General features: G+C 40.1%; 1 protein-coding gene across 1 annotated transcript in view; it reads right to left on the reverse strand.

Annotated features, from left to right (window-relative positions):
- Positions 1–13,991, reverse strand: part of LCK (LCK proto-oncogene, Src family tyrosine kinase) — a 1,055,366-nt gene that overhangs the window by 579,250 nt on the left and 462,125 nt on the right. The window contains exon 3 of the mRNA XM_044082478.1: positions 6,450–6,528. Coding sequence (XP_043938413.1) covers positions 6,450–6,528 — 79 coding nt within the window. The remainder of the gene's footprint in view (positions 1–6,449; positions 6,529–13,991) is intronic.

Consider the following 13,991-nt stretch of genomic DNA (forward strand, 5'->3'; position numbering starts at 1 on the left):
ACCACCTTCCCCTTGTCAATGGCCTTGGTGACTGTTTCAAAGAAATCGACCAGGTTCAAGAGGCAGGATCTGCCCTTAACAAAGCTGAACTGGGTAGGATCCAGTGTCTGCAGGTCCCCAATATCTTTATTTATAAGGTCCATGATGATCCTTTGCATAGCTTTGCAGACCAAGCTAGTGAGACTTATGGGGCGATAGTTTCCAGGATCCGTTGAGGCACCACCTTTGTGGAGAGGGACCACTGTTGCTGTACGCCACTCTTTGGGTACATATCCTGTATTAAGGCTGAGATTGAACAGTAGTTTTAGGTTTGGGTTTAGCTCTTCTTGGAGTTCATGTAGGACGCAGCCCGGGACACCGTCTGGTCCCATTGATGCTGTGTTTCTTGCTTTGGAGAGGGCAGCTCTTACCTGAGCATCTGAGATGTCAGGGGGGCAGCACTCTGCTGGGCTAGATATTAACCCTTTTGGTGGGGAGGGGGGGGAGAAGTTTGCGATGAACCTGTCAGCTAGGATGTTGGCAATGTCTGTGGGTTCGGTGTATTTTTTGTCATTTTGGACTAATTCTGAGCATATCTGGGAATTCCCACCCAGGTTCCTAACATAACTAAAGAAAGCCTTGTGATTATCCTTAGTGTCCTGTGCAATTTTTCTCTCGAAGCTGGCCTTAGACGATTTTATGAGTGCCCGTAGTTTTTTGCTAATACTGATCAGAGATGCCTTCCCTTTTTGGGATTTTGCTCTATCATGCAGTAGCTTCCTCCTTCTATTGTATAGTTTGTTTATGGCTGGGGTCCACCAGACAGGACGTCTGCCTTTGGAGGATTGGGTCTTGGTTTTATTTGGGATTGCATGATCCATGCATTCCTGACGGTGTTCATAGAATGCGTTTATAAATGATTTTGCAGTCTGGGCCGTATTATCCACAGGCCTGGGGGCTTTGAAGGATTCCACTTTGGTTTTGAGGAGTGTGAATTTTGCTTTAGAGAAGTTTTTCACTGTGGTTTTCTGGGCATGGGGTGGGGTCGGGATGTGAATATCCAGTGAGATTAGTTTATGGTCTGATCTTACCAGTGAGGGATACACTTCTGGTCTGGAGCATAGAGTCCCCATGTTGGTGATGATCAGGTCCAGTATGTTTTCCCCTCTTGTGGGAAGATATAATGAGCAGAATATAAACTATGTAACTAAAAACCTATAAACCATATTTATACTAGCTGGGCTAAGAGGTAAACTGAACATTGGCTGATAGAAGCTTTATATTATGTTGAAGTGGTTTTTGAATGTGGATCTGAAGAAGGCTTTAATAGCTGAAAGTGCTTGTCCTCTGAATTTCTGTTTGTTGTTCTGTTGCTATCATAGTCTTAAATAAATTGTTTAGTCAAGCTTTACGGTGTGGAGCATCGCTTATCTTTTGTTTTTAGTTATATTTATGGTCACACATCCAAAGATCCAAGTTTCACTTGAATAAGTGCAGAGATGAACTCTGATTCACATGGATAGGAGAGAGAGGTAGCTTCTGAGACACATACTTGTCCCTCCAGCATGCCCTCTTTGTGCTGCAGGCAAGGTTTAGGTCCTGATGCTATGTATTTTACAGATGTGCAACAGATCCATTAGGACTGGATTGGAGGATGCTTTGTAATCCAGGCATAGGTTGCATCTCAGCAGTCCGTAGGAGACCAAATATAAGCAAAAGGCTTTGAGGCGGTCAACATAAGACTTGTTTTCCACACCATATATTCTTTTGTAAGGAATCTCTGTGAACACTCCATTTGTTCCATATGCCTGGCCAGGAATATACCAAAGTGAGCATTATACGAGAGCAGAGTACAACAGAACAATGCCATTTTTCAACCTAGATCCTAGATCCCATACCCCTGCTTATAAACTGTGCAACACAGAATTATTTCCTCATCTGACATGATGGCCAAATGTAAAATCATTGTCTACATGTGTTCCCAAATCCCTAACTAAAGAGTCTACTCTTAGGGGTGTATTGTCAATGCAATAGTGTGATGGCATGAACATGTTTTCAAAAGATACTATGATGCCCTGGTGATGATGTGAGGTATTGTCAGCTATGCCAGGAGAAGTAGGGCAGTGGATGTGTAACATATGCCAGCATAGCTAGCTGGAGTTTTGTAAAGAATTGTATGTCATTTGTATACCGAACTGATTTGTACAGGTGCTTGTGTTGAAAATGTATTTGTAAAGCTGCTTGTGTTAAAATGTACCAACAGTGAGTCCAGCTGGTCAGAAAAGAAATACACCTGTATGTCAGACTGTATTGTAACTGTTAAAATGAATATATTGCAACAGAGGATACTGGAATAAAAGAGGTTAATCTCATTCCAGCTAACTTTGAAAAACAATCTGAAATTAAATTACCTGGTTTAGGCCATAAACATTATATGCTACAGTTCTGATTGCAGCCTGAGGCAAAATGACTGTGAAAACCAGGACTAGTAATCCTACTGCATTGTCATTAGGGGTGAACTAATTGCTGCCCTGGAAGAGTGGAAGTGTTTGAAAAGGTTTTATAGCTTTCAGATGCTGTAACACATCTTAGCAAAGCTCTGTCTGTGTGCATGGTAACACTTATGTGTTAGATTCTGGTTCAATTTCTAGTAAAGATAGTAGTGTGGAAACCAGAGTCAGATGACCAGATGTATGTGATGTCATTCTGTAATCCAGCACTGAAATTATGTTTTAATACAGGACGAGTCAGAAGTCTCAGAGGAGTCTGTTTGTGAAACCTGACAAAGAAGAGGCCCTCACCCACTTCATCTTGTCTTGATTTAGTAAGTAACCAGGGAATAGTAATTCTTTAGATCAGTCAGGAAAATATATTGAGGTTAGTTAAGTACTGTTTTACTGCATATGTGTGAATCTTTCAATCAGTGTAATTTGTAATATTTCCTGTGATTGAAACTCTGGTGTTTATTATTTCTAAATAGATTTTTAGTATTTTTGTGTTATTTTATTATTTATTATTAAATATTACATTTATTTATTTAAATATTTCATTGTGGCTGAATATTTTATCCTGTGAGGGTACTTATATTTATTTGGTGGCACTGTAGCTGCTCCTGAAGTCCTTGCTGCATTGGTCAAACACTATCATTTGTATTAATATTAATTTTACTCAGTATAATTGGGTACCCTTGGAAGAGCCTTAGAGTAGCTTGGGTTTGGAGTGTTCTTGTGGCAGTACCTACCTTATAGTCTGGGTAGAGGGCCATAGCTTGCACATCTGTGCAGCATTTCCCAGGTGCCTGTGTGTGTGTGTGTGTGTGTGTGTGTGTGTGTGTGTGTGTGTGTGTGTGTGTGTGTGTGTGTGTGTGTGTGTGTGTGTGTGTGTTTGTGTGAAAATCAGATCTCAAAGATTGTGTGTGTCAGGCACTTGGTGAAGGGACACAGATCACTGGTTTCACAAAGAGGGTGGTAGAGGGCTTGGCTTGGAACACTCAGCTAAGGACTCAACTCTACAGCTGTGTCAGTGGGGAGACTTACTGGGATCCTGAAGAGAAAGAGGAAACCCAGCCCCTGGCCTGAGTGTGGTCCCTGTGTGCTCTTAAGGGAAATTGTACTTGGTGCAGACAGCTGCATCTAAAAATACTGTGTGTATCTATCTTTGCTCCAAGTTAACATCCCTCACTGGTGTCAGTGGTAAGGACTGAAACTCCTTGATCACTGGCCCAGAGAATGGACATCACAGCCCTTTTTGGCATTCAGTTTTAGACCATGAGCCTGGTACTAGTTGTCTGTGTCAGGCCTTATTGGAGGATATTTCTGTCTTGGGGGATTCAGTCATTGTACCTATTTTGCAATCTTCTGCAAACCTAGTCAGCCAAAGGCTCTTGATTTTAGTCCTGACCTCAGAGACATAGATGCCAAACAGGAGCAGCCCCAGCACTGAGCCCAGAATCACTCCACTAGTAACTGGCCTTTTTGTGGAAGAAGGCTCCCATATTCTAACTTCCGGGGTCCTTTCTGTATGGCTTGCAACCTAGTGAGTGATTTAGGGGTTTATACCTAGTTTAATAAGCTTTACTACAATGCCTAGGTGGTGTATTGTGTCAAATGCCTTGGCCAGGTCAAGGTAGGCAGTATGCATCATTTTGTTATTGTCCATTGCTCTGGTAACCTGACTGAGTAGGCAAAACCTGCCCTTGACAAACCTGAGAAACATTTATTTTATCCATGATTATTCTCTCCATAGCTTTGCATATCAAGCTAGTCAGACTTTTTAGTAGATAATTCCCTGGGTCCATGGGTGGCCCATGTGTGTGTGTTACATACACTGCAAAGTTCTTTTGAAAGAACAAGGTACATATTGTATTGTTGTTAGCTTTAAAAATGCTACAAATACAGTGACTTGAGTATTCTAAAAAGAGCCATTCTGGCCAGTGATCTTTCCAAGAGCTTAGTGAAACAAATTATAAATTATTTCGCTAGAAGACTATACTTAACAGAGGTAAAGGGTTACAAGTCTTCTCCGAGTTTATTGGTTGGGGAGTACATTCCACAGGGAGACATATCCAGTACTTTTTATTTTAATTAGTTATTCATTAATTATTGAAGTATATATTAATTGTCAGGTTTGCCTGTAATGCAGTTTTGTTAGCAGATGGTCCATTCTGAGACTCCTTTCTTACTGTCTGGCAAAAAACATAAAGAACAAGTGTAAGCCAATTTACAAAGCTGTCCCATTCATAAAACCACAACAAAAACAACTGCTAAAACTCAAAGCTGTAATATAATGGATAGAAAAGGATCACTTATTAAATTATATGTATGCATTTATTTATTGATTTATTTATATTTTGTTGAAAGTGTTGGCTCCTTCTGGGCATTGCCCATTTTTAGAAATGACCTGGAGATAACTGAAAGTTTCAGTGTATATATAACTGGCAATAATACATCAATGTAAATGGAATATTATAATGGAGAGATATTATCAAGAATACAGAATACTTATATAGACTATAAATGAATATAAATGTTAAACAAGTACTATGTTAGTTGTAACTAAGACATTATTTTGTATAAAATAGGCAGTGAAGACTGGTAAAGCACTGCATGATATAGTTTCGTATAGATACATCATTAATGAGAAATCTCAAAGATGGTGGTTATTAAGGGGGGTTGAAAATGGCTGAAGTATAATAGATGTAACAGCTGGAAAATCAACACAGAGCAGGGCTTAATGAGGAGGTAAGTCACAATTATAGGTCACACATAACAGCGGTGATGGGTTAAGTTGGTTATAGTAAGTTCAGTGCAATATGAGACTCAATAGTGATGTGTATTTGTCAGAAATGGTAGGATAGGTCAGTTAACTAATGGTACTGATGAAGAATTGTAGAGTAATACTGTTATGGAATTCATATAGTTTTTGTGGAGGTGAATTTTTTTTAATTCTTGGTGTCAGATGGATGGAGTAGTATGACAAGTGTGGTCAGCAGGTAAGGCAGGTGAGTATCATGACAGTGTGATCAGGAGGTAAGGCAGGTGAGTACCATGACAGCATGATCAATAGGTAAGGCAGGTGAGTATCATGACAGTGTGATCAGTAAGTAAGGCATGTGCGTATAATGACAGTGTGATCAGTAAGTAAGGCAGGTGACTATCATGACAGTGTGGTCAGCAGATAAGGCAGGTGAGTATCATGATAGTGTAGTCAGGTGAGTATCATGACAGTGTGATCAGTAGGTAAGGCAGGTGAGTATCACGACAGCATGGTCAGCAGGTAAGGCAAGTGAGTATCATGACAGAGTTGTCAACAGGTAAGGCAGGTGAGAATCATGACAGCATGATCAGCAGGTAAGGTAGGTGAGAAGGTCAAACAACCCATTCCATAATTCATGTATTTATAGGATTACCCATCACTACCACTCAGTTACTTAATACAGCTGGTATATTTTATCAAACTATCATAATTAAGTTTTTAACCTTGCTGCCTGCCAACCATCAGCTTCCCAGTTACAAATCAGCCCATATGTAACCCTTTGGAATGAAAGCCAATCACAGGAGACCTCCATGCCCGTAGCTATCTGAAATGGGCTCTTGATTGCATAAGGACCTGTTACACCCCTACCTGGCCACAGAAATGTGCATGCTTCCACACACACAAACACACACACACACACACACACACACACACACACACACACACACACACACACACACACACACACACACAATTAGCTTGTTTGTTACCTGCTGTAATGTTTATAAGGAAATAGTGTAATATCTTCACAGATGTCACCTGTGTATATAAACAGCAGATGACATTTTGACACTTTCCTTCACAGGATTCTACAAACACATTATTCAAACGACTATTTTTTAGAAGCATTGCCTACTTAATAATATAACTTAATATTTATAATCTGTTTCACTTTATTGAATGAAATCTGGAGTTTTGCAAGACTGATATTTTACCTTGCAGCGGCGAATGTAGTTGAAGTGGAGGAGACTCATACTTCACCAACGGATCTCTCACGTCAAAATTGTTAGAATACTGTACAAATGAAAAAAACACTGCTGAGCTGTGTGTGTCTTAGAACAGGAAAACATACATCAGTTTTATATATTATTTTCTATTATTAATACTCTAAGTAGTTTACTGAACTGTGGATAGCACATTGCAAACACATTTAGAACATGCTATGCCAACAAGAATGCTGTGGACTATATTGCATAAATCTGTCAATATATTCAAAAAATGTATATAATCATAATGTTTTAAAGACCAAGTCTAATATATGGGTGTCATCTACTATGCAGAAATCCTACACCCTGACTGAGAGACATAACTAAGGAGTGTGTAGTAAATTAACTGATATGTAATGTGTGGAGAGATGTGATTACGTTCCGAAATTGAAAAAAAGCTAAACCTGTTACACACTACTGTAGCGCAAGACCCAACTGTAACAGCACTTTCAGAGCTGTGAAACAATTGTTACACACTGCCTAAGAGCTGTGATGGTCGGGTATAGGGGAAAGAGCATCCCTTCAGTCTCAGAATATCTTTTCCCCTGTGATCACTGAAGTTTACAGTCATTAATTTGTAAGTAGCTTATTTAAATTAAGGCTATATTTAAAAACTGTCCTTTACTTTTTCCTTACTTGAAAGCACTTGCTAAGTGCTTTACTGACTTGCTAAGTGCTTTACTGACTTTCAAAGCTGGTAAAACACATCAGTTTTATTTTTCAATTGCAACTGATAGTACATGGAGTAAATAAGACTCCATGCACTACAAAGAGTTATGACTAATCATAACCCATTACTATGTATTCTTGACATGGATGTCAAGATTCACCTCTTGAGCTTCAATTTTCTTAGCATCCATGTCTCAGACACATAATGACCTGGTTACAATCAAAGATCCAATTATAACTCCATACATTTCATTAAAATTATATAATTCAAAGATAGATCATAGCACATACTCTGCTGACTTGCATTACAAATCAGAAATTCGAGGTAGGAATCATAAACCCCTTATTCCTGGTATAGGTATTAAAGTATGCTCAAATGATTGACTAAAGATAGACCCCTGCCCTCAAAAAAAAAATGTATGTGTATATATATATATATATATATATATATATATATATATATATATATATGGGTCTACTTTCATAGACCGAAGCGCCACGTCACCGACACCCGGAAGACCGAGACGGAACGACCGAAGAGGTAGGTAACCGACAACGCGATATCCCGACGGCTGAGAGACCGACAACGGCAGCGTGTGAGCGCGATACGGTAAGTGTACAAAAGTGAAAGATGTAGTATTGGGGAGCGGACAGGTAAGTGTACGATAGCGAGGGATTGTAGGATAGGGTGTGGGAAAGGTGAGTGTGCGGTGGTGTCGGACTAAGGGTTCCGGTGAGGTAAGTGTGTGGAAGTGACGTAGAGCAGTGTAGGGTAGTGTTAAGTGTGTCAGGGTTAGAATGCGGGTTGAGTGAGTGTGCGATAGTGACGGGCTGAATGTTTAGGGTGGGTTAAGTGAGTTAGGGTTAGGGTGCAGGTAGGGTAAGTGTGCGGTAGTGACGGTGTTGAGGTGTAGGGGTGGGTTAAGTGAGTTAGGGTTAGGGTGCAGGTAGGGTGAGTGTGCGATAGTGACGGTGTTGGGGTTTAGGGGTGTTTTAAGTGAGTTAGGGTTAGGGTGCGGGTTGGGTAAGTGTGCGGTAGTGTCGGACGTTAGGGTTAGGGTTTAGGTTACGGTTAGTGGATATGTTGTTGTGTGCAATGTGTAGTTAGCGTTTTTTGTGTCGGTGTTGTGGTGTTCGGTATGTTTAGTTTTTGGTGTGGTGTGTTTTCGGTTGTTTGGGGTCGGGAAGATGTGTGTCGGCGATCCGTACGTTCGGTCTATGAAAGTAGACCCATATATATATATATATATATATATAGAGAGAGAGAGAGAGAGAGAGAGAAATACAAATTTACTATATTGTAATAACTTTCTCCTTTTCACTAAAGTGCCTAATGTACTTTCTTTATTGTCTCTAGATATTTCTGTTAAATTCTTTGTAATACCAACACTGTACCCATCAATGCTGTTCTTGTTTTATTGGAGCTTTTCTACCCGGGCCTCCGCTGAAAATGGGCTCACACCCAGATGGGCTGTTCTGGTCAACAAATGTAAAATAAATAAAATAAATAAATACTTGTAGGTTTTACCAAGTGGAGAGAAGGATTCAGAAAGGCCCCCACCCTATTCTCACCATGCTCTATGTACCATCTGTGGCACTGTGGCAACTTACACCTGTATAAGTGAAGTGCCCTTAATTGTGAAAGGTAGATGAAGGTATATAAAACAAAACTAATATTGACACAGGGTGGGTTGAATGGACCACATCTTTAACAGGTATTGTATAGGACTTCTGCCAGCAGCAATGTGCCACTTCAAAATCTGCCACCCCCTTGAATCCAATAAATGCAAACAGACATATTGGTAGCAAATGATGTCCACGGAACAGCTCTTAGCTCCTGTCTCAGAAGTAATATGTGCAGTCAGTAATAATCCTTGGGCCTCCCACACAGCATGATATAAAATCAATGCATTATGTTTTGCATGGCAGACACAGAAATAGATCCGACTCCCATCAGTGTTTGACATTTCAGATGTCTGTTTAGTGCAAATGTATACAGTTTTACCTCCAGAAACAGTGTACAAAGTGGCTCCTGCACAAATACATAAAATTAGCACTTTCTGAGGAAGGTGCCTACACCTTTCTTTCTTATTCACCTCTGATGATTTTATTTATTTTTGTTTATTTGACACTTCTTAAGTGGGGTAAAGCACTGACCCATGTGGACCATTTTTCAGGCTCAGCCAGCAAAATTCTTATAAACGGGAGAAAGGACAGCTCCACATCTGTAATGACCACAAGCAAAAATGTGTTTTTTGGCCAGCTGTCCATTACATAAAATAAATAAATAAGCTTTTGATGCATTGGTTGCTATTAATATCCACAGCTCCTAGTATCTATTGCAGTACCATGTATCCCTCACTCCTGTCAACAGTGAACTGTGTCCATTCAATGCGCACAGAGAAAAATTTAAGGCAAAAGTTAACTCACTTCTCTTCTGGACCAGGCAAATTTCACCCTACCTTTCCAAACCAGCCAGGACCGCTATAGGTAGAGTCCTTCTGGCACAACGTTAATATGGATGACTCATAATATCCGCAGAGTGTAAGAAAAACTCCTCCATATGACAGTCACTTCATCAATAACTCACCCTCTCGTGAAACTCAAAAGAAGTGAAGAAAGGTACCAACGATAACTGGAAACCACGCAAAAAGTACCTCAAGACTAAGTCAGTGATTTTAACTTGTGGATTATTGGAATAAATCTCCTTTTACAAAACCACCTTGTGTGGTTCCAGTCACCCTCTCGTGAGCAACACTGTCTCACCCTCAAAAAGGCTAAATGGCTCTAAGCACAGCAAAGGGTTGGCCTGCTTCTAGGCTCCATCATTTCAGACTTCTCCAGCCTAACTCACTGCCACTAGCTGATAAATCTTATACTAAACACACACACTACAACCTCAGACTCATCTCCAAAACAAAGGCTCAAATTAACCCCCCTCCCACACACAAACCAGACTGCACTGCACTGAGCACTCTCTGTCCATTTTTGCTCCTAAAATATGGGAATCCCTCTACAACCAGCTAAAGGAACTACAATCCTCCTTCTCCACCTTCAAAGCTGAACTTAAAAAAATCTTCCGCACAGATCAAGCCGTACTTGGCACACAGCAGGCCACATCAGCTAAGGACCTCAACCACTAGCCTTATTGTCTCTCATCTACCAATACCTCCTACCACCCCCTGCCCTGACTTTTCTTACCACTGAACATTTCTACCGCAATGTACATCTGAAATATAATCATGTGAATTGTAAAATAAATCATTTCTCTCATAACTGTTGATATATCTATTAATTGCTTCTGTAAGCTTCTCTTCTTTGTGAATTATTTCACCTGGGAATTACATGCAAATGGCCAGTTATGATCAGTGCATCACCGCAGTAACCAAATGTAAAGTGAAAAAAGAAAGAAAATATCCTGCCTAGTACAGTCTGCATTTCAGTGATTGGATCCCATCTTCCAACTCCTCATATCTCAAGTCACTGACTGGTGTTCCCTTCTGATAGTCTGAGAGTGGTCATATCTGTTGTCTATTCCTTCAGCCACCACCAGAATACTAGCTTGCCAGCAACTACAGAAACATATTCTAGCATGTACTTGGATATGCCTCAGGTGACAGCAGAAACACCAGTCCATCCCCTTGGATGGGAACACTGGAGTAACCTGCTCATACTTCGCTCCCAAGCACCGATGGTTCTTATCCACTTGAGGTCAGCTGGGTCATAGTCAGGGATTTTCCCTCACGCATTTTAGTCATGAGGAATATCCTGCCTACCTCATTCCCCCTAGAGCCAATAGCTGTTTTCTTCTTCCCAACGGCCCATCCTGCCAGGCATCAGCAGCTGCTTTCAATGGCATTTCATTGAAAAAACCCTGTAGCCGGTGCTAACAGTGTAAATAAGATAAGCTGATCCACTGCCCACAAGTGGGTCAGCTGTAGGTGTGTTTGGTCTTGAGTTCCAAAGTAATAACTTTCTAGAACATCTTTCTAAGGTCGTACAGTCTTGATCTGTTTCATGACTGAGAAGCAGAGATTCAAGACAGAGAGCTTGGCGTATATTGTTAGCATATTTCTGGTACTGTTCTTTTGCACTGGCTACACTGTTGTACCCATATAGTCAGAAGTGCAGATTTTGTTTTTCACTGGTAGAGAGTGAAAGCTCAATATGGCTGGATGTCACAGAAGTTGGGAGTTTCATGGGAGTTTCACTTCCAGCAGCACATTGTGCATGATGTTTGTGCCAATCCACTGTAAAACTGTGATTCTGTCTGTAACATGTGTGTGTGGGTGTGTGGGTGTGTGTGTGTGTGTGTGTGTGTGTGTGTGTGTGTGTGTGTGTGTGTGTGTGTGTGTGTGTGTGTGTGTGTGTGTGTGTGCATGTGTGAGAGACCATTTTTTTACACTATGTCATCCTTGTGAGAACCATTGGCCACCTGTTCTGACCCTCATCAGGGGGATAATGGCTTCCTTGGTGGAGGAGGACTGGAGTGGTCACTGTTACACTCTGTGGTCACTTCTGCTCTGCTCTTCCTGCTTCAGCTGCAGAGGCTGATGGTTGCTGAGGTGCATCATCATACTCGCTGCTTAATTTCTTCATTGAAGGGAGGGTTCTTGGATCGGCAGGTATCTACTAAGTTACAGCAGGTTTTAGTCAGTCTCTACTTGTGGCACCATAACTTTTTTTCAATAATTCCTCCATCATCATGGTCACCAATTAACTACTCCAGGAATACAACAGTCACAGTACTGTAGAGAATTAGTAGCCCATATAGGGGTTGCACTTGGCAGTGGAGACCCTGTGAGGAACTTAGAAGTGACAAGAAGAGCAGCATATGGTTAGGGATTGGCATAATGGTTAAGGTGCTTACCTCACAAAGAGAGGGTACAAGGTTTGAATCTCACCTCAGAGGGAAATTAGCTAGGCTTAAAATGGCCCAAAGGGCAACTAGCCTAGAACTTACCAATGAACACTAATGTCCAAGGAAACACTGGAGACAGGGATTACATAAAACTACAAGTTTAGTTTTATAAGTCAAAATACATAAATCAAAACCATAGCCCACTTGGCTTTGCAGATACAAACAAAATACATATTGCCCTGAGTTGTTCTTATCCAACATTCTAAGTCTATAGAGCCCTATCAGAAATCAGACAATCTTTAAAACAAAATTAGGTCTCTATCAGGTCCTAATTCCTGCTCTGAAAGTATGAACATTCACAAGCTATTTCCCACAGGTTAGCCCACTTGGGCCTTCAAATGATTCCCCAGATAAGAAACTAACCTCCCAGATTACTGCTTTCGCAAAGACTCCTTATATACATTTCCTATGAGAATATTATCATGGTTCAGACTGCAGCTTACAATAAATATATAAATATATACATATATATATATATATATATATATATATATATATATATATATATATATATATATATATATATATATATATATATATATATATATATATATGGGTCACCTTCATTTGCCCGACAGTTTGTTTGCCCAACAGAAATTTCAGGCAGCCCGATTGCCTGACAGTTCATTTATCCGACAGTTCATTTGTCTGACAGTTCATTTGCCCGACAGTTCATTTCCCTGAGAATTAGTAAAAGGCAAGTAAAAGGTATATCTTTTTTCCCCACTGTAGTGCAATCCTGGAGTTAGAATATATAGTTGGGGGGTATGGGGTGAAGCCCCCCACCTACTTTGGTTTTAGTGAATAATAAAAAAACAAACTGGACAATATAAAACCAAAGTAGGTGAGGGGCTTCCCCCCACACCCCCCAACTATATATTGTAACTCCAGGATCGCACTACAGTGGGGAAAAGGACATATACCTTTTACTTCCCTTTTTCTAATTGTCGGGGAAATTACCTGTCAGGCAACTGGGCCGCCTGAAATTTCTGTCGGCAAATGAACTGTCGGGAAAATGAGGGTGACCCATATAGATCTTATAGGTCTGCTTTGTTTAGTCAAAAGCCAATATACTCGAATGTTATTTTTGTGAGACAAAAAAATAACAAAGTGAAATGCTGAAGCATGCAGTCACTTGCCAAACATGTGGAAATATGCTCTTTTTGCCACTGTAGTGTGATCCTGGAGTTGATATATATATATAGTTAGGGGGGTGTGGGAGCAGTGGCCCCCCCTCCTAGGTGGGTTTCAGATACTATGGTGTGTTTTCCTGAAGTTTTTGGCAAGTTACTTGCCCTGGGAATAATTGCACAGTTACAGATTTTAGTTTTCAATATTTTTGTCTCGTGAAAATAACATTCGAGTATTTGGGCTTTCAAGCATGTAAATAAATATATGTATATATAGGTACACTTCTAAATTTAGAAATCCCAAAATCTCGAGTTTCAGAATATCGAGTTCAGAATCTCAAGATCTTGGAATCTCAAAATTGTGAACCCTCCCCCGAAACACCAATAAACACATAAAAAACAAGTGTATGCAGAAGAGCAAGCCTCCCTGCACCTCCCCACACCCCCGCAACTTAAATATACCAACTCTGAGATCGCACTACACCGAGGACAAGGGAAATCTCCCAGTCCACACCGTATGCTGATCTCTGTTCAGGATTTTGAAGTTTTAAAACTTTGAACATATGATCTTCGAAATATGAGATTCGAAGTTTTAGACTTCGAAATTCCAAAGTGGACCCAGATATATATATCTATATATATATCTATCTATATATATATCTATCTATATATATATCTATCTATATATATATATATATATATATATATATATATATATATATATATATATATATATATATATCTATATATACACACACACACATATATATA

Source organism: Protopterus annectens, chromosome 1.part1, assembly GCF_019279795.1.
Source record: "Protopterus annectens isolate FY-2018-M chromosome 1.part1, PAN1.0, whole genome shotgun sequence".
In the NCBI taxonomy this organism is placed as follows: Eukaryota; Metazoa; Chordata; order Ceratodontiformes; family Protopteridae; genus Protopterus; species Protopterus annectens.